At 40.3% G+C, this 24,398-nt stretch overlaps 1 protein-coding gene across 1 annotated transcript in view; it reads left to right on the top strand.

Moving 5' to 3' along the window:
- Window positions 1-212: 212 nt before the first annotated feature.
- The window catches only part of LOC149458487 (cytosolic non-specific dipeptidase-like), a 39,032-nt gene continuing 14,846 nt past the window's right edge, over window positions 213-24,398 (top strand). Inside the window, exons 1-4 of the mRNA XM_089682378.1 lie at window positions 213-372; window positions 7,249-7,392; window positions 11,470-11,632; window positions 21,416-21,504. Of these exons, the coding sequence (XP_089538504.1) occupies window positions 310-372; window positions 7,249-7,392; window positions 11,470-11,632; window positions 21,416-21,504 (459 nt within the window). The 5' untranslated portion in view covers window positions 213-309. The remainder of the gene's footprint in view (window positions 373-7,248; window positions 7,393-11,469; window positions 11,633-21,415; window positions 21,505-24,398) is intronic.

The following is a 24,398-nucleotide window of genomic DNA, read 5'->3' as shown; positions in this document are numbered from 1 at the left end:
AATAGTCTGAGAGAGTGAAGTTGTGCTTTATACTAGACGTTCACAGTGATGAAAGGACTGCACAGGAATGGGTCATTCTGAGGTAATGGAGGCTATCCCGTACACTGCTGTATGCTCTGTGTAACCTAGCCTGTGCTGGGTGGGCGGGGTCACGAGTCGGTACAGCTAGAAGGATGCTGGGATGCCCTTGTACAGGCAGTGGGCGTGGTCTCGGTCAGGCTCGGAGGAAGTGTGTGATATAGACAGTGTCTGATATCGGAGCCTCACACTCGCTGGACCGGCTCAGAGGAGGTGTCACGTGTCCTCACCATGGCTGACGTTCTGCCCAAGCTCTTCCAACACATTGACAATCACCAGGAACTCTATGTGCAGGTACTGTACATGTGTCCGTACAGGGAGGGGAGCACAGGCTCCATACATTGCAGCATGATATTATTATAGGGCTGGGCACCTCTGGAGCATCCCTCATGCTTTGCTGGGTGTGCCTTCAGTGGTAATGAGTACATCGAAATTCAGGTTTTTGTATTTTAAAACTGTGGACAGAGTAGGAAATAAAGCTAGTCCAGCATAAAAATGGCGTTTGGAGTTTAGGACAATGTGGGCAAGGGTTAGAACCCCTGCCAAGTATTTACTGCTGTCTGGGGATCATTTTAAAGAGGTTCTTCAGTCTTATAGTGATAGGAAACTCATTTCAACGCAAAAAAAAAAATCACCTACAGGTAAGTTGGATTGCTGCACGTTAAACTTTTATTGTTGAAAAATCACCATACAAAAGGGTGATTTCCCCCCCCCCCCCCAAAACAAAATGGACAAAGCCATACATCATAGTGTTTAACACTTCTTGTGGCCTTCAGATTACTACAACAGTGTGTAGAGAGCTTCATGGAATGGGTTTCCATGGCCATGCAGCTGCATCCAAGCCTTACATCACCAAGTGCTATGCAAGTCGGATGTAGAGGTGTAAAGCACGTCGTCACTGAACTCCACAGAGCAGTGGAGACGTGTTCTCTCGAATTATGAATCCTGCTTCTCTGGCAATCCAATGGACTCTTCTGGGCTTGGCAGTTGCCAGGAGAACAGTACTTAGGCGACTGCATTGCGCCAAGTGTAAAGTTTGGTGGAGGGGGGTTTATGGTGTGGACTTGTATATCAGGGGTTGGACTTAGCCCTTTTGTTCCAGTGAAGGGAACTCTTAAGGCATCGGCATACCAAGACATTTTGGATAATTTCATGCTCCCAACTTTGTGGGAACAGTTTGGGGATGGCACCTTTCTGTTCAAACATGACTGCACACCAGTGCACAAAGCAAGGTCCACAAAAACATGGATGAGAGTTTGGGGTGGAGGAACTTGACTGGCCTGCACGGAGTCCTGACCTCAACCTGATAGAACACATTTGGAACGAATTAGAGCAGAGACTTCGACCTTACAAATGCGCTTCTGGAAGAATGGTCAAACATTCCCATAGATACACTTCTAAACCTTGTGGACAGCCTTCCCAGAAGAGTCGTAGCTGTTAAAGCTACAAAGGGTGGGCAAACTCAATATTGAACCCAATGGACCAAGATTGGGATGTCATTGAAGTTCATGCACATGTAAAGGCAGACATCCCAATACTTTTGGCTATATATATTCGCAGATCAGTTCTTCACCAGTCTTTGGGTCCCCAGTGCCAGCAAGTTTACTAAGGGAAGCCAGCTTTGACTCATCGTGGCTTCATAGTCGGCTTCGTATTGCACATGCGTCAGTTGTGCTGTGCTTTTTGAATGGTCCTGTGGTCTTCTGGGACTTGTGGCTGGGATAATGCCTGCTCCGATTGCTTAAGCAGAAGTGGGTACCCAAAACTAGGTACCCACTCCCCAAGATAAAAAGGAAAAAAAAAAAAACCCTCCAAAAGTGGAAAAGGAGTGGGGAAGGAGGTGTTAAACTGAAACTTCCCTTTTAGAATCCACTTGTGTGACTTGCAATGAGATTTTGGGGTCCAAAGTTGCATGACAAGGCGCTGCCATGTTTCACAATGAGTATCATTCAAAGCTGTGCGAAGTCAGTTCCTACACTACTTTGGTATGAGTTTTGATGCGACTTGACTCCAGTGAATGTAAAGTCAGATCAAAGTCGCACTGATAACCGTGCGTCTCTGAAGACGTGCAAATGTGAATGGAGCCTTGGGGTGCAAATGTGAATGGAGCCTTGGGGTGAAGTTTCATTTCAAAAGTATATCTCCTCACTTTCTGTCCAGCTAACACTTTACCAGATAGGAAGTGAGGGGAAATCTGCAACAGCATCACAGACTGAAATAAAACTGCTTTCTTTAGTAGACTAGGAGCGCTGACAGTTTTTATTTTTTATTCCTGTTGCAGAATTTCCTTCCTGCTTGGTGACAATGTTGTTAGCAAGGCTAAAAGTAAGGAAGTTTAGGTTTACTTTACTGTGTGCTGGAAATGTGCAAAATCTCACACATTTCTGACATGCAGAGAAATGTGCTGTACATTAGCAGACGTGCAGCAGTGCCATTACTTTTTAATGGCAACTGTAGCACGTTTACCTGCTTGTGGAGTAATAAAATGAATCGTACTACTACCTAATAACCTCCCTAGCAGTATGATTACGTCTATATTTCTGTTCTCAAAGTGGTACCTTTTTTGCATGGAAATGGTTTTTTTTATTGTAGGCCTGTACTTTTTAGGGCTAACTTGCTGAAATCTGTCTGAACAAGAGTCTAGTAAACAAATAACATTTGAAACCCGAAATTATTATATAATAATCATAAAAAATAATTTAATTCAATAATATAATCAAACCAAAAAGACTGAAATTTGAAATATAGCGCCAAGTTTGCATCACAGAACTTAGTCGCAAAATCGTTTTCAGTCTCTGACGAATTTCCGCACAAATCATCACTCAATTCTGCAAGTGGTTTTGATTTACTATCGCTGTATTCTAACTGGTCTAAAACCGCTTTTGACATAAAGGGACGCTTTATGGACGCCATGGACTTTTCTCAGTTTCCAGGCAGAATGGTAAAAATGCAGGCAGGGCACAGGACAAAGCACTAGGGACAAATGTGAAATGCTTTGAAACAGTAATGTTTTACTGTGTGATTTTAGTGTATTAGTGAATATCGCTTTTTTTTAAATTTCCCGCCGGTTCTGTCCCCCGTACGTCCCGACGCTCGCAGAGACCAGAAGATGGATTCCAGCATCGGCCGAAGGAGATAGCTGGGGACGCTGCAGGGGACACATCGCGGGAGTGCAGGACATGCTAAGTGATCGAGGGAATCCCAGAGCAACACTGCAGGGTAATCCCGAGTGTAGCTCAGGGTTACTGCTTTTGGCACTGATAATTAACCCCGAGCTACACTCGGGAATACCGCCAGGGAGGTTAAAGCTGAGTTCCACTCACTCTGTAAAAAAAATAAATCAGCAGCTACAAAAACTGTAGCTGCTGACTTTAAAAAAAACAGCCACTCACCTGTCCCATGATCCCACGTTGCCCCCGCAGCAGCCCGTTTCACTGGCCATCCTGTATTACGGGCGCCGGCATCTTCAGTGTGGGCCCCCGGCTGTGACAGCTTGTGGTTTCACGGCTGGGTGCCCACTGCGCATGCATGAGTAGCGCTGTGCTTCCTGAATGGCCCCATCATCTTCTGGGACCTGTCATGTGTCCCACAAGACTCCAGGGAGGGTAGGAGGACAACTTTCGTTGTCAATTGCCGTGGGAGTGGGTACCTGTCAAATTCGGGTACCCATACCTCCTCCTCGCTCCCCAAAGGTGACAATTCTTAATGGGGAGCGGAGGACCAATCTTTAAAGCGGAACTTCCCCTTTTGGGTGGAAGTCAGCATTAAGTTACCTCCTATAACCAATATCCTATGCCTAATATGTTCAGTAAACAACAGTATTTCAAAATGTGTGCAAAGAAATTGTATTTGTAATATTGAGAATGTGTTTCTTGGAACATTTTTTTTTTTTTTTTAAATACTGTTTACTAAACATATTGCACTTTTGGATGTAGGGATAGGCATAGGATATTGGTTATATGTAGTAACTTAATAGGTAGTAGTGCTATTCACTTTATTCTTCCACTTAGTGTTGATGTTTTACATCAAATAGGTGATAGCAGCTGTACTTTAATTATTGGGTGGTGGCACAGCTCCAAAGCATTCTTTCTCATATGTTCACCTGCTTGCCAAACTGCATGGTGCCGCAGCACCATTTCCAAAAAGGGTCTGGGACTTCTCTTCCCACGTTTCTTGTGGGTTGGGCAGCCCAATGATGGGAATATGCTGCTCTGCCCATGATGTGCGTGCGCAAATACGCATGCACAGTTGTAAACTGGACCAAGCACTCTGTTATTAAAATTGTAGTCCTAATATCCTTATCCACACAAGCGGAGTGTACAGTATCCTTTATTGTGGCCATACACGCTTCAGTTTTATTATCTAGGCCGGCCTTTCTGAACCAGGGTTCCTTGAGGTTTCTTCAGGGGTGCCTTGAGAAAATGTCTAAAAATTGCCCAAAACTTGTATACAAACCAGTGGGTGGAACAAGCCTTTTAGTTACACATAGCCCTAGGTTTGTTGTGCACCTATACGACCTTCTAGCCGCCGGTGTCCTGACAACCAATGACATCAGTTGATAAGGAGGATGTTGGTTGCCTGCACAGCATCCTTGTTTGACCCTCTCCATCAGTGCTGGGGTCACATTAGCACAGTGATGGAGAAAAACTGGGGGAGAAGAGAAACATTTCCCCCCTCCTTTCACTTTCATTTGGTGATCTGATCAGTGACACATTTCCTGTCTAAAGCTGGGTATACACATATAGTTTTTTCATTTGACCAATGAGCTCAAAAAAAAAAAAAAAAAAAAAAAAAAATGAATGAATCCCCATTTACATACGCAAAGTGGATGGAGGGATCCTCCTCCTTGTGCTATTGTATTCTGACAGCAGGGAGGGCGACTCCTCTGTCAGAATACACTGATCAGCAGTTGATCAAATGAAAGTGGTGTTTTTTTTTTTTTTTTGTGTTTTTTTCTTGTTTTGTAGCATTCCTGTTTGACAGGTAGCAAGGTTCTGCCTTGCTCACACCATACTGCTGCATGGAATGGCACTGTCACAGGTAATTATGTGAGCACTGTTCTGTGCCTACCACCAGAGCAGTGAAGTGGAGGATGAGATTTAAGAGACACTTGGAAAACAGGTATGTATATTAAAATAACCCTAAAAATGAATGCTGTGAGGAACATTCAAGATGGAGTTGGGCTTTAAAGAAACCGGATCGCTGTTTTTTTTTTGTTTTGTTTTTTTCCTCATTATGATTCACCCAGCATTTTACAGAATATACAAACTTAAAGCACAAATCTGGAAACTTGAACATTTTTTTCCTTGCAGTTTGGTTAAATGCTTGTTTAGGTCTAGGGGGTATAGAAAAGAATTACCTTCCTGATACTCCACTCTTCTGTGTTGCCGGAGTGGTCCCCACAGCATCTTCTGCCCTATGGTCCAACGGTCTAAGGTCCTGACATCAAGACTTCTGCAGGGTCCATAGCCCTGCAGTTGATGCGATAGCACAGAGGGCAGTCCACCGCCGGAACATGGCTGAGTGAAGGATCAGGTAAGTGCTCTTACTTTTCCCTAGAATAAACAAACAGAATTTTCTAATCTCCCTGAGTGATTTTAAAAATCAATATTGGCGAGTGCTTTGCAGCGTCACCAGCCATTGCAATATCTGTTGGCAACAGCTGTAAAGCTCAGCAAATGCCTAGTAATTCCAGCAGTCCTGGTAAAGAACCCATTACTATTTTTAACTGACCACGATAGGTGTGGTCAGTTTCTGTCTTTGCTTCAGATTAGCATTGTCACTCTCCCCGGCCATACTTCTGAAGGATTTTGAATGGATGAACATTGTTACTTTATCCCAGCCTATACAAACCTAAGGGCGCCTCGAAGTCTCCTTGGAGGGAAAGAGCTCCTGGGACATCTGAAGCTACTAATTCTCTTTTTGAGTCTCCACCTTCCACCCTCAAAGAAGTAGGAATTCAAGTGGTAGCAAAGGCTGAAAGATTTTTTTTTTTTTTTTCCTTCATGCATTCTGTGCATGACGGCACAAAACCTTCTTCTGTGTAATGTTTCCCCCACAGCCCCACCTAATACTCACCTGAACCCCCTCACAATCCATTGATGTGTATGGGAGCCTCGGCTGTCCCAGGTCTCTCTCTCCTCATTGGCTGAGACACAACTTTGTCTCTCACTGCTATCAATCACAGCTAGTGAGGAGAGAGCCTGGGTGGGGCCAAGTCGCGGCTTTGTGTCTTATGGACGCATAGAGCAGGGCTTGGGAGCAAGCACGCACCAGTTCCCCCATAGCAAGTGGCTTGCTATTGGGGGCATTGGTCAAGGGGGAGGAGCCAAGAACAGCGGTGAGGGACCCAAGAAGAGGATAGGGGATTCTCTGTGCAAAACCACTGCACTGAGCAGGTAAATCTAACTTGTATTTACAAAAAAACTAACCTTTTTAATATTACTTTAAAGGCTACTTCCAAGTATTTTGGGTGTAACCTGTTGACAAGTGGATTTCCCCCCCAACTCCTGGTTCTTCTGCCCTGCATCAGCTGTCAAATTTGAAATTGGTGCAGCTGTGCATGGCTTAACTTGCACTGCTGCATGATTCATTGAAACGTCTGTGAATAAATAAATTCCAGTCCCATTTGCCTCTGCAGCAAAGGGACTTGCATTCTAAATGGAACGCAAATGCTATGATCAGCGCACTTGTATTTCTTGAGGCTTCCTCCAGCTCTCTAACTGAAAGTCTGTACCTCTGTATCTAGAGCTGGAGGAGCCTGGTGCTGCATTATGATTCACTGATCACAGTTCTAATGCTTTGTAAGTTCATTCGGGGGGAAAAAAAAAAAACTTCTTTTTTTTTTTCTGCAAATATATGCCTGTTCATTTATTTTTGTGCTGAATTGTCCTTTTGCATGCTCCTCCATACTCAAAGTAGCAGTTATTTCCTTTGGCTTTCAAAGCTGAACAAAAAAAAAAACATTAAAGGAGGGTATTTATATTTTGTTGGGGTTGGAAAATCAAAGCAAATCTTTTGCTCAGCTCTTTTGCCTAAATTTAGTATCCTGAATTTAGTTTGAAAAATATAGCCATCCCATGGGGTACATCTAGTTTTTGTTGCTCACTAGAGCGGTTTGGGAGAGATGTAACATTTTGTGTAACTTGATTTTGTTTTCTAATCCTGTAGAGACTGGCAGAATGGGTTGCTATCCAGAGTGTGTCAGCCTGGCCCGAAAAAAGAGGGGAAATCAAGAAGATGATGGAGGTGGCTGCCAAAGAAATTGAGCGCTTGGGTGGCAGCACAGAGCTGGTGGACATCGGAAAACAAAAGGTAACCTGCCTGAAGCAAACCGTATTTCTTATACTTTATGACTAAGGTATATACTTTGAAATTGACAAAAGGTTTAAAGCCAAGCTTTAACAGATCTATACCTATCACCTCTCCTAACCTGAAAAAGCTGTACCTTCAGAGTAAAAAACAAAACAAAAAAGAGAATTCTTTGATCTATAACTGCTTTGCACATAGTCTTCACGAAGCACAATTCTGGCCACAGGCAGCAAACTCAGATTAACACCTTCCTGCCTGGCCTATAGCAGATTGACGGCCGAGCAGGACACTCGCCATTATGACTGGGTGTCATATGACGTCCTGTCGAAATCAGCCGTTCACGCGGTGGCACAGTCTGTCACCGGCTGTGTCCACTGGACACTGCCTGTGTCATGTGACCGCTGTAACCAATCACAGCAGATCACATGTTGATTGTATACAATGGATGGCTTCCTCTCATGCCATTCATTGTATACAATTGTGTTAGCTGTGATTGATCAAAGCAGTTGCATGGTACAGACAGGGCCAATCACAGCCCATCTGTATCATGTGATGAGCTTTGTCCAATCACAGCTAATCACAACAAAAGACCGAGTCTTTCATTCAATAACAAGTATTGCAAATATCAATGAAATACATTGGTATTAGCAATCATAATGTGAAAAAAAAAAATCCTGATCACTTGTCCAGAGTAGTTCAATGTTACTATGGTAACATTGTATTGCTTTGGTCATAGTGTGTTTGAAAAAAGAATGTAATAAAAAATAATAGAAAATTTTGAAAAAAAATTATTTTTTATTACATACTGTCACCAGTCGGTGTCCCTGATCACCACCACACCACTTATATAATCACACTGGACTGGTGACAATATATATATATATATATATATATATATATATATATATATATATATATATATAAAAAAAATTGTTTTTAATGTTTTCCCCTTTCCATTTCTACATCTTCCAAAAAATTGTAACAAATTACAACCTCCAAAAACTCACCATGCCTCTTACTAAATACCTTGGACTGTCTTCTTTTCCAAAAATGGGTAATTTGGGGGGTATTTGTACTATGGGCCTCAAATGAGATTGTCCGACAGTACATTGATCGATTTGTCAGATATATATACCATGGTTTGTGGACTCTATAACTCCTACAAACTAAATAATATACTAATTTGGGGTATTTTCACCAAAGAAATGTAGCAGAATACATTTTTACCTAAATTTATGAAGAAATTTTATAACAAAAATGAAAAAAAAGGAGTGTTTTTGGGGGAAAAAAAAAGTTTCAGGTTTTCTTTGTTTAGCAAAAAATAAAACAACTCAGTGGTGATACCACCAAAAGAAAGCTCTATTTGTGTGGGAAAAAAAAGATACTTTTTTTTTTTTATGGGTACAGTGTTGCATGACCGAGCAATTGTCATTCAAAATGCTGCAACAATGAAAGCTGAAAATTGGCCTTGGCAGGAAGAGGGTAAAAGTGCCCGGTGTTGAAGTGGTTAATATAAATTATATGAATTTTTTTTTTTTTTAGCACAGCTGTAGTGCTTTCTGGATAGCATTTGCAACTCATTTATTGTCTTCACTTATTGCCTAGAATTGCTGTGTGATCTCATGAGATTAATCTATCTAGAAGTATGCTTCAAATGAGAATAATCACCAAATAATCTCATGAATGAGAGATTAATCTACTTATTCCAAGCCAACAGAGGAGATTACTCAATAATACTTGCCTCAATGAAACTAAATGGCAGCATTGGTCAGTAATAGGAGACTGGTCTAGCAGATTTGTCTTTTTTTTTTTTTTTTTTTTTTTTTTTTTTTTTATGCTACATTTCACAGAAATCAATATGACTTAATCAAAGTAGGAGAATTTTGTTACTAAAAATCACATTTACAGATCTGGCCCAAAGGAGGACCGTGCCTGCTGACACTGTATAGGCCTGTTCTCTAGAGGCTGTGTTCAGTCTTGCACTTTTAGGTATTGACTTTTTAGGTATATCTAAAGTCAAAATGTTTCTTTCAGCTTTGAATGGAATAGGAATGGGTTAAAGAATGCCCCTGTAAGGCTAAGTGGTTTCCCCCCCCCCCCGTCTCTGTTATTTCCATTTCCTCTTCTATTTCTTTTCTTTCCCTGTTCCCTAGACACATGAGGAAATTAAAGTAAAACTGTCCATAGTGGGTGAAATCCTGTCTTAATTCTCATCCCCCATATTCTATGTACTTTTGGACAAGGTGTGCTTATTTTTTGCCCCAAGCTAACAGATTACATCTGTGGAGGAGTAAGGTACATGTTTTTGTTTTTTTGTTTTTTTAAATCAAGGTATTTTTGCATGTCCTACAACAAAACAAGCAAGAGACATAATCTTGACATGGAACAACCATAAGCCAGCACCGGCAGCTCGGCATCATATGGAACAGTCAAAACAGAAAAAAATATACAATAACTGAGGTTATAGGCCATATAAAGAAAAAAAAAACATTTTTGTCATATACAGAGATTGTGCAAAATCGCATTACACACATATAAGATTCTCAGAACCAGCATGGTCAGAATCATCAGTACAACCCGTATCCTAGCACATCAGAGCCTGAAGATCCCTCAACTGTAGTAACATTACACCTACTACACCAGAAATCTAAACCTCATCCGTCCCCATGGATAGTGGTGAAAATGCTGAATCACTAGACTCCAGCCACAGAGACCATATTTTCCTAAAAAAATTTTTTTAGGGCAGTTCCTATGCTTGTCAGTCAACTCCGCCCTCTTCAAAGTAGCATTTAGAGCATTACGCAATTGACTATAAGTTGATGGGAAATCATTTTTGAAAGACGTTTACGGGCTATATACAAGGATCTAATCCATAACAAGTGCACCTCTACAGGAAGGGTGTCTTCAGAAATGATACCCAATAACGCAATTTTGGGATCAAGTTGCACTCGCATGGAACAGATCGAGTTAAGGGTGTTAAATACAGAGGACCAGTATCCGTGAAGCTTAGGACAATGCTATAACATATGAATACATGTACCGGTATCTAAATGGCATCTAGAACATAACGGAGAGTCTAATCTTCCCCAAGAGTAAAGTTTTCGTGGGGTGTAATGCACTCTATGAATTATAAACAGTTGGGATCATTCTCAAAGCGGTGCATGGCTCACGCAATCACAGCTGGCTTCCCAAAGTAAACCTGCCAGAAACGGGGACCCAACGAGCGGGCTCGGGTGAGGACCATGCTGGATCCCTGGACAGGTAAGTGTCCTCTTATTAAAAGTCAGCAGCTACAGTATTTGTAATACTTTTAACATCTTGTTAAATATACAAATTCCTTTTCAGTTTCTCTTTACCAATTGCATTGTTCTTGTGAATACTTGGCTGTTTGCCTGTAATAACTATTCCAGCCAGTTAGGGTGACTGTTGCAGAAACATAGTTATGCTTGACTAGCTACGGTTTCATCAGGTTTATGAATATAATTTTTTTTTTTTTTTTTAAATCCTTTTCAGTTTTTTAAAAATCATTTCACAATTGTTGGGAAGAGCACACATTTTGTAGTGAATAATTGTTGGGCTTAACGGCCTCCATTTAAATCTGAATTTAAGGCAAATGGCTAGACACACATCTGAAATACATATATTGCAATTAATTGTTTTTGCTTTCAGAAAGATTTGAAATTCAGTTCAATCTGTTTTCTGTTACAGGCACCACTTCACTCAGCATAGTCGGGTCAAACCTCACTTGTCTAGAAAAGTTAATCAGTGCAGCTTTGCCATTCATCTCTCAATTTTTTTTTCATTAAACTTTGAAAGAAAAGCCAAATGATTATCGTTACTTTCCTTTAAAAAAAAAAAAAAAAAAACTTGCCAACCTTGGAATACTGGCAAGCAGAGTTTCCATACAGTTATAGCAAAAAAAAACATTAAATTCTTACTTGCAGTCTTTCACAGTTGTGAACTGTACATGTGACAATTACAGAGAAGAAACGGATAGTTATAGACATGTGGACAAATGTATAATTTACCAGTAATTCTTATGAATGTGGCATTTTTGTGAATGCTTGTTTGCGTTTCTAGCTCCCTGATGGTTCAGAGATCCCTCTTCCTCCCATTATTCTGGGTAAACTGGGTTCAGATCCACTTAAGAAAATGGTGTGTGTTTATGGTCACCTGGATGTCCAGCCAGCAGCTCTGGAAGATGGGTGGGACAGCGAGCCCTTTGTTCTGGAAGAAAGAGAGGGTAAGTGTGCCAGACCACAAGTAAACATTTTTTTACTTTTTTTTTTTTCCACTTCATTTTCATTAAAAAAATAAAACCGAATATACAACAACCAACAGTCTTTAAATTTGTGATTAAACACTACATGATTATGACTTTCTAGGTGCCTCTACCCCCCCCCCACCCCCTCCCTCTTTCCCTTCCCAATCTCTTCTTTAATGTTCATACCACAATTCAATAAGGTGCACTAAATTGAGCATACCTCTCATGTAGCTGAACCAAGATTTTGCAAGGTACTTCGGCCGGATGGCGAGGTACCACTACCCCATTTTACCTTACTTATACGAGATTTTGTATTAAGTGTGCACCTCTATATACTAATGTTTTCAATTATTTTGTATGTTTCATATTTTCCAATAAAAAATATTTCAATATAAATTTGTGAATAAAATACAGCCTAAATGATCGTCGTGCTAGCGGAGTAGTAGATAATTCCACAACACAAAAAGGGCAGTTTAGCCATATAGTATAGCAAAGAAGGGTCATGGGTATAGTAGCAAGAGAAAGTAGAACTGTAAATATTTTATTCCTTTTTGACCTGTTCAGGATTTTTTTGCTGCAAAAGTCATTTGAGGTTTCGAGCTGGGCTTTGGGCCTCAATTGGCAACACCTTCAGCTATGGAATAACTATTGATTATGGAAAATATGTGAACCTACTGCTCTGAAACATCTGGATATCTTATTGTGATTATACACTGTGTGCACAATTAGGCAAGTTGTATTTTTTGAGGATTTAATTTCTTTAACTGAACAACTACAGTGCTCTTGGTCAATTCAAAATGTTAATAAACCTCAAACCTGTATATTTAAGAAAGTGAGGTTTTGGCTTTCTTGGGAGAATATCTGTGTGCACAATTTTCAGGCAACTATTAGTGTGTAGAATTATTGTGCAACTAAATGAAAATCTTCCCATCTCACTTGTTAATTTTCATCTTTTAAAGTGAGAATAATTTGTTGACTATCAACTTTTTGTGCAGCAGCAACCACATCCTCCCAGACAGAGAGGCGTACTGTTTTCCTTCATTGTAAATCTCCCGTTTTTAAGAAGGGCCCACAAGTTCTCAATAGGGTTTAGGTCAGGTGAGGAAGGGGGCCATGTTGTTCTTTCATCTTTAAGGCCTTTATTGGATAGCCAGTATAGTACTTTGATGCATTTGAGCATTGTCCTGCAAAAATATCATGGTCTTCTTGAAAGATGCAGACTTTTTCCTGTACCACTGCTTGAAGAAAGTGTCTTCTAAAAACTGGCAGTAGGTTTGGGAAATTGATTTTTGAGTACCGAAAAGGGTACAACTAGCTCATCTATAATAATACCAGTACTTCACCTCCACCTTGCTGGCATCTGAGTCAAAAGTGGAGCTTTGTGCCTGTTACTGATCCAGCCACAGGCCCATCCATCTGGTCCATCAGTAGTCACGCTCATCTCATCAGTCCATAAAACCTTGGAAAAATCTGTCTTCAGATATTTCTTGGCCCAGTCTTGATATTTCAACGTATGTGTCTTGTCCAGGGGTGGTCGGGTTTCAGCCTTCCCTACCTTGGCCATGTCTTTGAGCATTGAACGCCTATTCCTTCTAGGCACTCCAGATAGGTTGCAGTTCTGGAATATGACAGCACTGGAGGGTAATGGGTTCCTGGCACCTTCACACTTTTGATTTTTCTCAAATCTTTGGTAGTTTATTTCCATCTATTTTTCTCACCACATTTCTTGCCACCTTGTTCACTATTTGCAACAAAACGTTTGATTGCTTTGTGATCACTTCCCAATATTTTTGAGTCCTGCATCCCTCTGAAAGACAATGTTGGACTTTTCAGAGTCCGTTTAAATCTCTTCTTTGGCCCATTTTTCTTCAGGAAAAGAAGCTGCCTAATAATTATGCACACTTTGATTTAAGGTGTTGATCTCTTTAAGGCCACTCCCTCCCTCATTACACAAATACACATCACCTGATATGCTTAAATCTAATTAGCATTCATGTTTATACAGCTTGGAGTTGGACAGTATGCATAAAAATTATTTGGTCAAATACATACTTGCCTAATAATTGTGCACACAGTGTATGGTTTTTATCAATTGATTACTTTTTTTAAAAAAAGATTGAGTTACTGAATCAAGCACAGAAGCCTGCGACTTCTCTTTCTGTAACAGAACTCCCACAGTTTGCACTGATACAGAACATCAGTATGTGAGTAAAGACTTTTTGGGTGGAGTCATACTGCGATCAGTGGCGTCCTGAGGCAGGTACAGGGGGTGTGGTCTGCACCAGGTGACACCGGACCCGCTCCACAAAAAGGTAAGTTGTAAAGCAAGCCGACGATCCCCGTGGGATGGATCCGATGCATCCTGCGGGGATCGTGAGCTTTCTTTACAACTTACCTTTTCTTGGAGAGGGTCCGGTGTCACCTCGTATAGATTGCATGCCGACGAGTATCAACTGGAGTAGTGAAAAACTGTAACTGGTGTAGACATCTGTTTAATCTCTCTATACCTCTCAGGGCTCATGAACTTTTTTTCTGATTCCAGTGGGAAATGTGAACATTTTTCTTATTGGTGTGGGTGGACTGGAGAGCAAGCATACTGTGGATGGCTACAAGGTATAAAAGCTAGAAATAATCCCAGCAGTGGTACCAGAGCTGCCAGTCCCTTGCATGAGAAGCATGGCCTTTCATAGAATTCCTGAGATGTGCTTCTTATAATCTAGGGACCAGATTCATAAAGGTAGGGGTGGGCAAGTCTGGGAGTTAGAAGTTCTAGAGTTTTTCACTGTTTATCTGGGCAGTACAGAAATCACTATTTGCTAATTTTTATGGCCTGTTCTATTACTGAATGTCTGGAAGAGTGAGGAGAGGAGCATAAAGGGAAATGGGCAGAATGATTAAGACAGGAGAAATTACAGGAAAGCAAGAATGGAATTTTACATTTCTACTCACTGGCCATTAAGAGCTAGCTTACAGACAAGGTGCAAGCAAGTGGACAGAGCTTATCCCAGAAGTTGGGTCCTTGGATCAATCTGAAGAAGATGTGTGCACATGAGATGATTTTTGAATATTAAAAGTAATAGCAGACATTTTGTAGTTCATTCTCTCATGTAGGACCTTTTTAATTGTAATTGTTTAAAGTGGTTCTAAAGGTAGAAGGTTTTTTTTTACCTTAATGCATTCTATGCATTAAGATAAAAAACCTAGGTGCAGTTTTCCCCTTGGCCCCCGATACTTATCTGAGCCCCATCTCGATCCAGCGATGTGTATGAGAGCTGTAGCTCTCCTGGGTCTCTTTCTTCGTTGGCTTGCACCACAGCAGGAGCCATTGGCTTCTGCTTCTGTCAGTTGCAGCCAGTGAACCAATGAGGTGTGTGTGTGTGTGCCTGTGTGTGTGTGCCTGTGTGTGTGTGCCTGTGTGTGTGTGCCTGTGTGTGTGTGCCTGTGTGTGTGTGCCTGTGTGTGTGTGCCTGTGTGTGTGTGCCTGTGTGTGTGTGCCTGTGTGTGTGCGCCTGTGTGTGTGCGCCTGTGTGTGTGCGCCTGTGTGTGTGCGCCTGTGTGTGTGCGCCTGTGTGTGTGCGCGCCTGTGTCACACATGTATGTAAAAAGCTTAGTTTATCAGTGCATAAATAACATGACTGTATTTGTAAATACTCTTTCTGCATGGTCATCTGTATTTTAAGGAAATGTGCTCCCCTGTGTAAAGGTAATCTGTCACTGACATTCACGTTTCATGTAAATTAATAAAGCATATCAGCCAGTTTGTGTTGCACCACAGAGTAAAAAACAAAACCTGCTTATGCAAAAAGCAAGGGTGGACTTGCACGTATACAGATTACAAGCTGTACACTACAACAGGTTTCTAAAGATTTTGGTCCCATGCTGTTTATTGAAAACAGGAGGTTGCTCACTGGGCATGGGTGCCATACAGGGAACACTTTTTTTTTTTTTTTCTCTGACTGGTCAAGGTCAGGAGACAGGGCAGTGGCATCGCAATCTCCAACATGTCCAATCAGAGAATGCTTTGTATTAATTGAGAAAATGCTAACTGTTCTCGCTGGGTGCGGACGCCAATGTTCACAAAGCAGCAGGGTAGGACCCGGAAGCTAGGGGAGTAGCAGTTTCGATTACAGTGATTTTCATCTTCCACGGGGATCCTACATATATGGCACATACGTATTTACAGTGGTCCAGCTTGGACCATGTAAAAATTGCCATATCCAAACTTCAGCTTTAAGAACTGTAGTTTTTTGTTAAGAACTATAAATGTTTGTGTAGGGCTTGTTCACACCATATGTGCATAACAACTGATGTAAACTGACATGCAGATTTCACTTGCTGAGACATCAGTTTTAATGTGCATTTTTCAATGAGTTTTATACACGTTGCAGATTCCTGTGCAGAAAAATCTACACGTGATACCAGTGTTATGTGAACAGGGCACAAAGAGATCAATCAACTGATTTTGTTGTGCCCTTGCAGAACGCGTGCAGAAGAACTGACATTTCTGCACACTGGTGTGAACGAGGCTGTTAACGGTAGAAGCTGTTACTACTCCCAACTCGCATATCTCGCTCCAGCTACAGGTTTACGCAGATTCGGGCAAAGGGGCAAGACCAAATACACAAACAGCCGCATGCCAGTGAGGTCACTTTGTTTTCTTTTGGCTTTATTGAACTAGCCGAAAACACATGGATGGCCTGTCTGAAGACTGACCCTCTAAACCAGGGATAGGCAACCTGCGGCTCTCTAGCTGTTGTGGAACTACATTTCCCATGAGGCATTGGAACATTACAAAACTGACAGTTACAGCTCTGATTTGCAGAGGCATGATGGAACTTGTAGTCCTGCAACAGCTGGAGAGCCGCAGGTTGCCTACCCCTGCTCTAAACGAATTTCATCTTCAGGGCTTAATCATAGATGGCTTTAATGAAGAAGTGATCTTATCTGTGTGTGCCCATTTGTTTCCTTGCACCTGTATGTTTAATTAGCTTTAAGGATCTGTGGCTTATAATGTAACCTATTCTATAGTCCTTTTATTAAGAGGGGCAATAGGTCTTGGCAACGTTACTGAGCAGAAATCCATATATGTATGTATCTAGCAAACCTATAGTAATATGTCTGCTTTCATGGACATATATCATTTAAAAACCTCTCTAAAGAAAAAAAGTGTTTTAACGTCTTATCTTATCAATCTTTTGATAAAATGTCTGAAAAACTGATTGCATTAATCTGTATATATCTAATCGAAAACAAAATACTGTAGCTTCCATTCTTAGTCAATCAGTTCTTTTGACAGGCTCCATATACAGCACTGTATGTTCTGACCAGACTGGTGTCTGGATGATAAGGCAGAGGAAAACACCTCAGCTCATCGATCAATTCATATTTTTCCCATTAACCTATTCTCATGTGATCAATAATATGACATCTTTTTGCTGTTGGTGGGGTTTTCTTTTCTTTTTTTTCCAAGTTTCAAAGTTTGCAAAAATGTTGCTGTCTTGTGAATATAGTAAAGGAAACACTTTAACATTAACTTGCACATAATATGTAGTGTCAGCAGTTTCTTTAGTTGTCACTTGTGCTGTAATTGATTCAAGTTGGAGAGCAAAGGTTTCATGCAGCTTACACTGCTATCTTAGGAGATACTGCAAGGTGACCTCCAGCTTGCTCTTCTTATATCAGAGGATGATTGCAGTCATTCTGATTATTCTTTCCTAGGCTGCAATGGGGGAAATTTACTAAAGATTGTGCACACAGAGGTTGATTGGTATCCATGCACAGCTGCACCAGATTCTAACTTCAGTTTGTTAAATCAAGCTTTCACCATATAACCTAGAATCTGGTTACTATGCACAGCTGCACCAGATTCTGTGTGCTCCAGCTTTAGTAAATCCTCCGTAATGTTTAATATATAGTTATTTCTTAACTATAATATCTATGCTACCTGTCCATGTTTTTTGTGAATCAATGAATATAGGTGTATCTTAAAATATGCAGGTTCAGATACTGTAGATGCTCATAAGCATCAGATGACATGTTTTTGTTTCTTCTTGAGTTGTCCTTTTGTCCAGATCACGATGATCGAATGTTTATCTACCAGTAGACACTTCTGATTAAGGTTGGGCAAAGTGAGAGGAATGTTTGGGAAAATGTTGTCTAACTGCTACTGTTATGTTATTCTTCCTGATATGTTGACACAGAAGGTGTTTGCTGTATGCCCTTCCTCGCTTCTTTATAGGCCTATCACCAATGGTCACCTGATTAGAATAAGACCTGGAATGAACAGACCTGAGTCTATAAATTGTGTTTTTATTTCTACTTTTAGGTGGACATCCCTTTGTTACCCATATGAAAGAAAAATATATTTTGAAATTTATATTTTAAAAATATTATTCCCAAATATATTGCCATATATTTGAAATGCTAAAATTTTGGCCATATTCAATAGATTTCTAATAAAAAAATATATATATATATTGCATGTTGAAATGTTTTTATTACAAAATATATGAAAAATATTTTAAAAATACATTTCAAATATACTGTGTCTTTAAAAATACAATTCTACTTTTTTTTTTTTTTTTTTTTTTTTTTTCTCTTTGAATGTATTTACAAATTTTTGTAAAAATAAGTTAAAATGATTTTTATATGTTAAATTAAATCAGAAGAATATATTTAGAAAAAAATATATTTTTAAAAACACAAAATTGTAGCATTTCAAATATATTTTTCTTCCATTTGGGTATCCAGACTACTAAGTTTGCCACTAGGTAAAGAGCGAATGACAGGTATTACTATTCTTCTAATACAAATGGTACTTGGTTAATCGAACTTTGATTCACCCAGGCTTACCAGTGCCCACTGAAGATGTTTCAAGCAGTGACCCCTTTAACTTTAATGACAGAAGACCGGGGCACTCATTTGTTTGCTTATGGCTTCTCTTTAAAGTGTATGTATAACCAGAACTTTATATTTTTAGCTTAGGGTTTCTAGAGGAGGCTTACAACCCCAATCAGTATTATTATTTTGCCATATGTGTACTATTTAGGAAAATTTCCCATTTACGTGCAGCCCCAGAGAGGCAGCGGGACATCAGAGAAAATTTACCACAGTGAGAAGAATTCCCCTTTTCAGATGGGTTTCCCCAAAGCAGGTGTCCCCTTCCTTTTTTTTTTTTTTTTTTTTTTTTTTTTTTTTTTTTTTTTTTTTGTTCTGGGGTACAACTGTAAAAGTCTGCATTTCTCCTCACTTTGTGAGCAATTGTGGTTACCAGAAGAAAGGAAGTAACTGAATCTTCCCACACGGTCCAAAACCTAAAAACGTTTGCCTAGAATTGTAGATAGTGTTATTATTCTCAGGAGCAAACATACAGAGCAATCCCAATGACTATTCAGTTCATAACATAACTGTGTAGACAGTCTGTGCAACTCCACCTAGGACATAGCAGCTTTCTGTGAAGTAGTTATCTTTTATCCGCTAGCTCTAGGGGCAGGTACTTCATCATCAAATGGAACACTTATGCCAGCTAGTATTAGTGGCATTTATAACCCTGGCTACCCAATCGATTTATTAGAGGTCTTATACTTAGAAATTGGGCTACCTAGTTGGAAATACTGTCCAAATATGACACGCTGCTTGTTCGATAGCATTCGCTTATACTTGGTTTAAGTCCAAAAGATCACTGCTACATCTAGCTTCCACCCTACTTGGTGACACCAGAGGACATGCCAACAGCAGGCTGTTGGGTCATTTCAATCTGGCATAGTGTTTGTCCACAAAAGTTGTTCTCCCCTTTTTTAACTGTTAATATCCAAAATTAATTAATTTGTTTGCACTGTGTTTTGGCCACAACTTTCTTTGTCTGCCAGTTCAATTTGTACAAGCATCTATTAGATCAGCAATATACTGAACTATACAGCGCCTTGAAAAAGTATTCATACCCCTTGAAATTTTGTCATGTTACAACCAAAAAACGTAAATGTATTTTATTGGGATTTTAGACCAACACAAAGTGGCACATAATTGTGAAGAGGAAGAAAAATGATAAATGGTTTTCAAAATTTTTTACAAATATCTGCAAAAATGTGGTGTGCATTTGTATTCAGCCCCCCTGAGTCAATACTTTGTAGAAAAACTTTCGCTGCAATTACAGTTGCAAGTCTATTTTGGGTATGTCTCTACCAGCTTTACACATCTAGAGTGAAATTTTTGCCCATTCATTTTTGCAAAATAGTTCAAGCTCTGTCAGATTGGAGCGTGTCTATGAACAGCAATTTTCAAGTCTTGCCACAGTTTCTCAATTGAATTTAGGTCTAGACTTTTCACTGGGCCATTCTAACACATGAATATGCTTTGATCTAAACAATTCCATTGTTGCTCTGGCTGTATGTGTAGGGTCATTGTCCTGCTGGAAGATTAACCCCTGCCCCAGTCTAGAGTTTTCTTCTAAGACTGCCCTGTATTTGGCTCCATCCATCTTCCCATCAACTCTGACTAGCTTCCCTGTCCCTGCTGAAGAAAAACATCCCTACAGCAGGATGCTGCCCCTACCATGTTTCCCGGTGGGGATGGTGTGGTCAGAGTGATGTGCAGCGTTAGTTTTCCGCCACACATAGCATTTTGCTTTTAGGCCAAAAAGTTCAATTTTGGTCTCATCTGACCAGAACACCTTCCATGTGTTTGCTGTGAACCCACATGGCTTCTCGCAAACTGCAAAGAGGACTTCTTATGGCTTTCTTTCAACAATGGCTTCTTGCTACTCTTCATTAAAAAAAAGCCAGATATGTGGAGTGCATGACTAATGGTTGTCCTCTGGACATATTCTCCCACCTGAGCTGTGGATTTCTGCAGCTCCTCCAGAGTTACCATGGTCCTCCTTGGCTGCTTCTCTGATTTAATGCTCTCCTTGCCTGGCATGTCAGTTTAGGTGGACGGCCAGGTCTTGGTAGGTTTGCAGCAGTTGTGCCATACTCTTTCCATTTTTGGATGATGGATTGAGCACTGCTCCATGAGATGTTCAAAGCTTGGTATATTTTTTTTTTCTTTTTTATAACCCAGCACTACTTTTACACTTCTCCACAACTTTTTCCCTGACCTGCCTGTGTTCTTTGGCCTTCATGATGCTGTTTGTTCACTAATGTTCTCTAATAAACTTCTGAGGGCTTCACAGAACTGTATTTGTATACTGAGAATAAATTACACACAGGTGGGCTCTATTTACTAATTAGGTGACTTCTGAAGGCAATTGGTTCCAGTAGATTTTAGTTGGGGGTATCAGAATAAAGGGGGCTGAATACGAATGCACGCCACACTTTTCAGATATTTGTAAAAAAAAAATTTTAAAACCATCTATAATTTTCCTTCCACTTCACAATTCTGTGCCCCTTTGTGCTGGTCTATTATATAAAAGCCCAATAAAATACATTTACATTTTTGGTTGTAACATGACAAAATGTGAAAAATTGCAAGGGGTATGAATACTTTTTCAAGGCACTGTATATTTGGGAAAGAGCAGGCAAATATCCAGAGAGGGGGCAGTGTATAGCTCAGCATTATGTGTAATTATGCCACCAAGGTTACAACTCTAGCAAGTTGACTTTATTTGCACCTTTGCTCTTATAAGTGTGCTGACAGTTCAGATCATACATCTTCAAGATTACATATTGGCTGAACTAGACTATTATATTGTCATTATTGCTCTAGATAAACATGAATTTCCACAACTGACTGTGTTATCTTCATGACGGATTTGTTTGTATCTAGGTAAACTCTATGGGAGAGGCTCTACAGATGACAAAGGTCCAGTGCTTGCTTGGCTTAATTGCATTGAAGCTTATCAGCAAACAAAGCAGGTAAAATATACTGAACTTTGATAAAGCTATAGAAGATATAGATTACTACTTTTTACTCATGCTGGGTACACACTGAGGTGTTTTTTTTTTTTTTTTACCAATGGGCAAAAAAAAAACTTGATTCCTGCATCCACACAAGTGAGGTGAATACAGGAATCTCCCCTACTGTGCTGTTGTATTCTGACAGCGGGGCTCCCTCCCTGTTAGACTATACTGATCAGGGCTGCAGTGACTGATTGAATGCAGGTTTTCCAGCAGGACCGATTTGGCTTCTCTCGATCAGAGAGCTTCAGTTTCAATCTTTGTGTATCTAGAGTTAGGCTGCCTTTTAGAATTTGGAGGGGGATTGGACCCTCCAGCATCTAACCACTCAATGGACAGTTAATTTTGTGAAAGCTATAGAGCAGTCTGCAAACTTGCATAACTGACACTTTGTACAAAGTTAGTGTCCATGAGCCATTTACATTACACAGGTGTGTCTGCATCAAGAGACTATGTACACTTATTGTGAAATGGTTGCATGCAATCCAGTTTCACTGTCTGACAGTTTAATATTTAGCCTGCATCTTAGTTTAAATTCTTCAATATTACTGTACAAAACTAAGGGGGAATCTAAGCTAATTAATAACTAGCAAGGTGGCTAGGAAGAATTTAAGTGCATGCAGCTTTCATTCATTTTCAATTAAATGTTATCAGCTCGTGATTCCTATAGCTAATGGTTCAATTGACATTGATAAGACAGCCCATACACTAGTCAGTGGTTTTTTTGTTCAACCAGAGAGTTGAATTAAAAAAACTGACACGATTTCTTCATCCACACATTTTGAGCTATTGTATTCTGACAGTGGGGCGACTTCCCCATCAGAATACAGTGATCAGTGCTGCAGTCTAGTGCCTTGGGTGCTGATCGAGCCAGGAAAAGCTACAGGTGGATTGTAACTGGGCTCCTCGGACACCCACTGGGCCCTAGGCTGCTGTCTAGGTTATTTTGTGCATGATCTGGCTTTGCTAATGGTAGTTATTGGAATGTCACAGCAGACTACCTCTGACATCTTCCCAGGGAATTGACTGGGTTCCATTTAATTGGGGAGTAATGTGACACCATGTCGAGTTTGACCTTCTAAGAAAATAGAAGAATGTTTTAAACCATGTGCCTGTTGATAGCCATCATTAGTTAGTTGGGTCATATCGTATAAGATTGTAGTAAGTCCCAGCAAGTTCAAGAATGAACTGATATTTTACCTTTTTTATGTTTGGATCTCACAAGAAATGGCCAACATTCCAGAATCCTGCCCATTGAACAGAAAAAGTGCTTATTCAGTGTCCAGAAAGTAGGTTGGAGGCAGAGAGGTGACCTAAGGGCCTGTGTACATGGGCTTTTGTTCCCTTCAAATAGGTTTTGCAACCCTGTACAAGCTTATAGGAATGAAAAACCCATTTGAAGCAACTGAAATGCAGGTCAGAAGGCGGTCAACTGCTGGTCAGATTAACCTATTTTAAATTCTGAATGATGTCATCAGTTTGAGAGGTTTTTGATATCAACACAGGCCCCTAGGAAGTTGAAAGTCCAGTCCAGAAAATGAGGTGTGTGTGTTGTATCTGGACACAGGCACAGTTTTTTTTTCAGGTATTGACTAAAACATATTCAAGCTACAGTTGTATATATGGGCTGAAAGTACACACTCTCAGGTTTAATTTGAGGGTAAGTACATCCAAATTGGAGGAAGGGTTTAGGAATTACAGCTCTTAAGAGTAGCTATCCACCCTTTTCAAGGGATCAAAAGCTGTTTCATGGCCAGGTGTGGGCTACTCCTTCGTTTATTTCTTCATCAATTAAGTAAGTAAAAAGTCTGGGGTTGATTCTAATGCAGGCCATACATGGATCGAATTCCAAACAAATTTTCTTTACAAAACTTGCGAAAATTCCGATTTTTCTAATCCGATGGTGCCACCATTGATTTCGAAATTCAACCAACCAAGCCTTCAATTTCACCTCATGTTGCTACAGAAAAGAATTTTCATGGCCAAGAATTTTTCTTTCCAGGTCACAGCTCAGGCTTATTTTGTTTTCATTTATATTTCCCGCACGATACTGTCATCATTGATTCAAAATTTGTCCATTTTTTTTTTCAAAAAATTTCCAACATGCCCGATCTGTGGTCCACTAATGGTGCGAAATTCGAACGAGAATTCTTGGAAAAGATTTTCGAAAGAAAATTGTTTCGGGATTCGACCCGTGTATGACCGGCTTTAGTGTGGTATTTGGAATCTTTTGCTGTGAACCTACATCTTGTGTTCAAAGGAGCTGTTCGTGCAAGTAAAACAGGCCATTGCAAGGCTTCAAAAACTAAACAAATCCATCAGAGACCAGCAACATTAGGAGTGGCCAAACCCACAATTTGGTACATTCTGAGGAAAGAACGCACTGGTGAGCTCCACAACATAAAAAGGCAAGGACATCCATGGAAGACAACAGTGGTGGATGATAGCAGGATCCTCTATGGATAGAAAAACTTTTGGATAGGATTTTGTCTGTTTTCAGCCAGACTAACTATGTAAAGAAAAACCCATTCACAACATCCAGACAAGTGAAGGACACTCTCTCCAGGAGGTAGACTTATTATTGTCAAAGTCTATAATCAAGAGAAGACTTCACGAGAGCAAATACAGAGGGTTCACCACAAGGTGCAAACCATTCATAAACCCGGAGAATAGAAAAAGGCAGATTAGACTTTGCCAAAAAAAAGCCAGACCAGTTCTGGAAAAGAGTTCTTTGGACGGATGAAACTAAGATTAATCTGTACCAGAATGATGGGAAGAAAAAAAGTGCGGAGAAGGCTTGGAACAGCTCATGACCCAAAGCACACAACATCATCTGTAAAACATGGTGGAGG

The sequence above is a fragment of the Staurois parvus genome, unplaced genomic scaffold (assembly GCF_062004578.1).
Source record: "Staurois parvus isolate SC_StPar_1 unplaced genomic scaffold, SC_StPar_1.0 ptg000287l, whole genome shotgun sequence".
Taxonomy (NCBI): Eukaryota; Metazoa; Chordata; class Amphibia; order Anura; family Ranidae; genus Staurois; species Staurois parvus.
The sequence above is the reverse complement of the archived record's forward strand: the minus strand, read 5'-3'. Positions and strand labels throughout refer to the sequence as shown.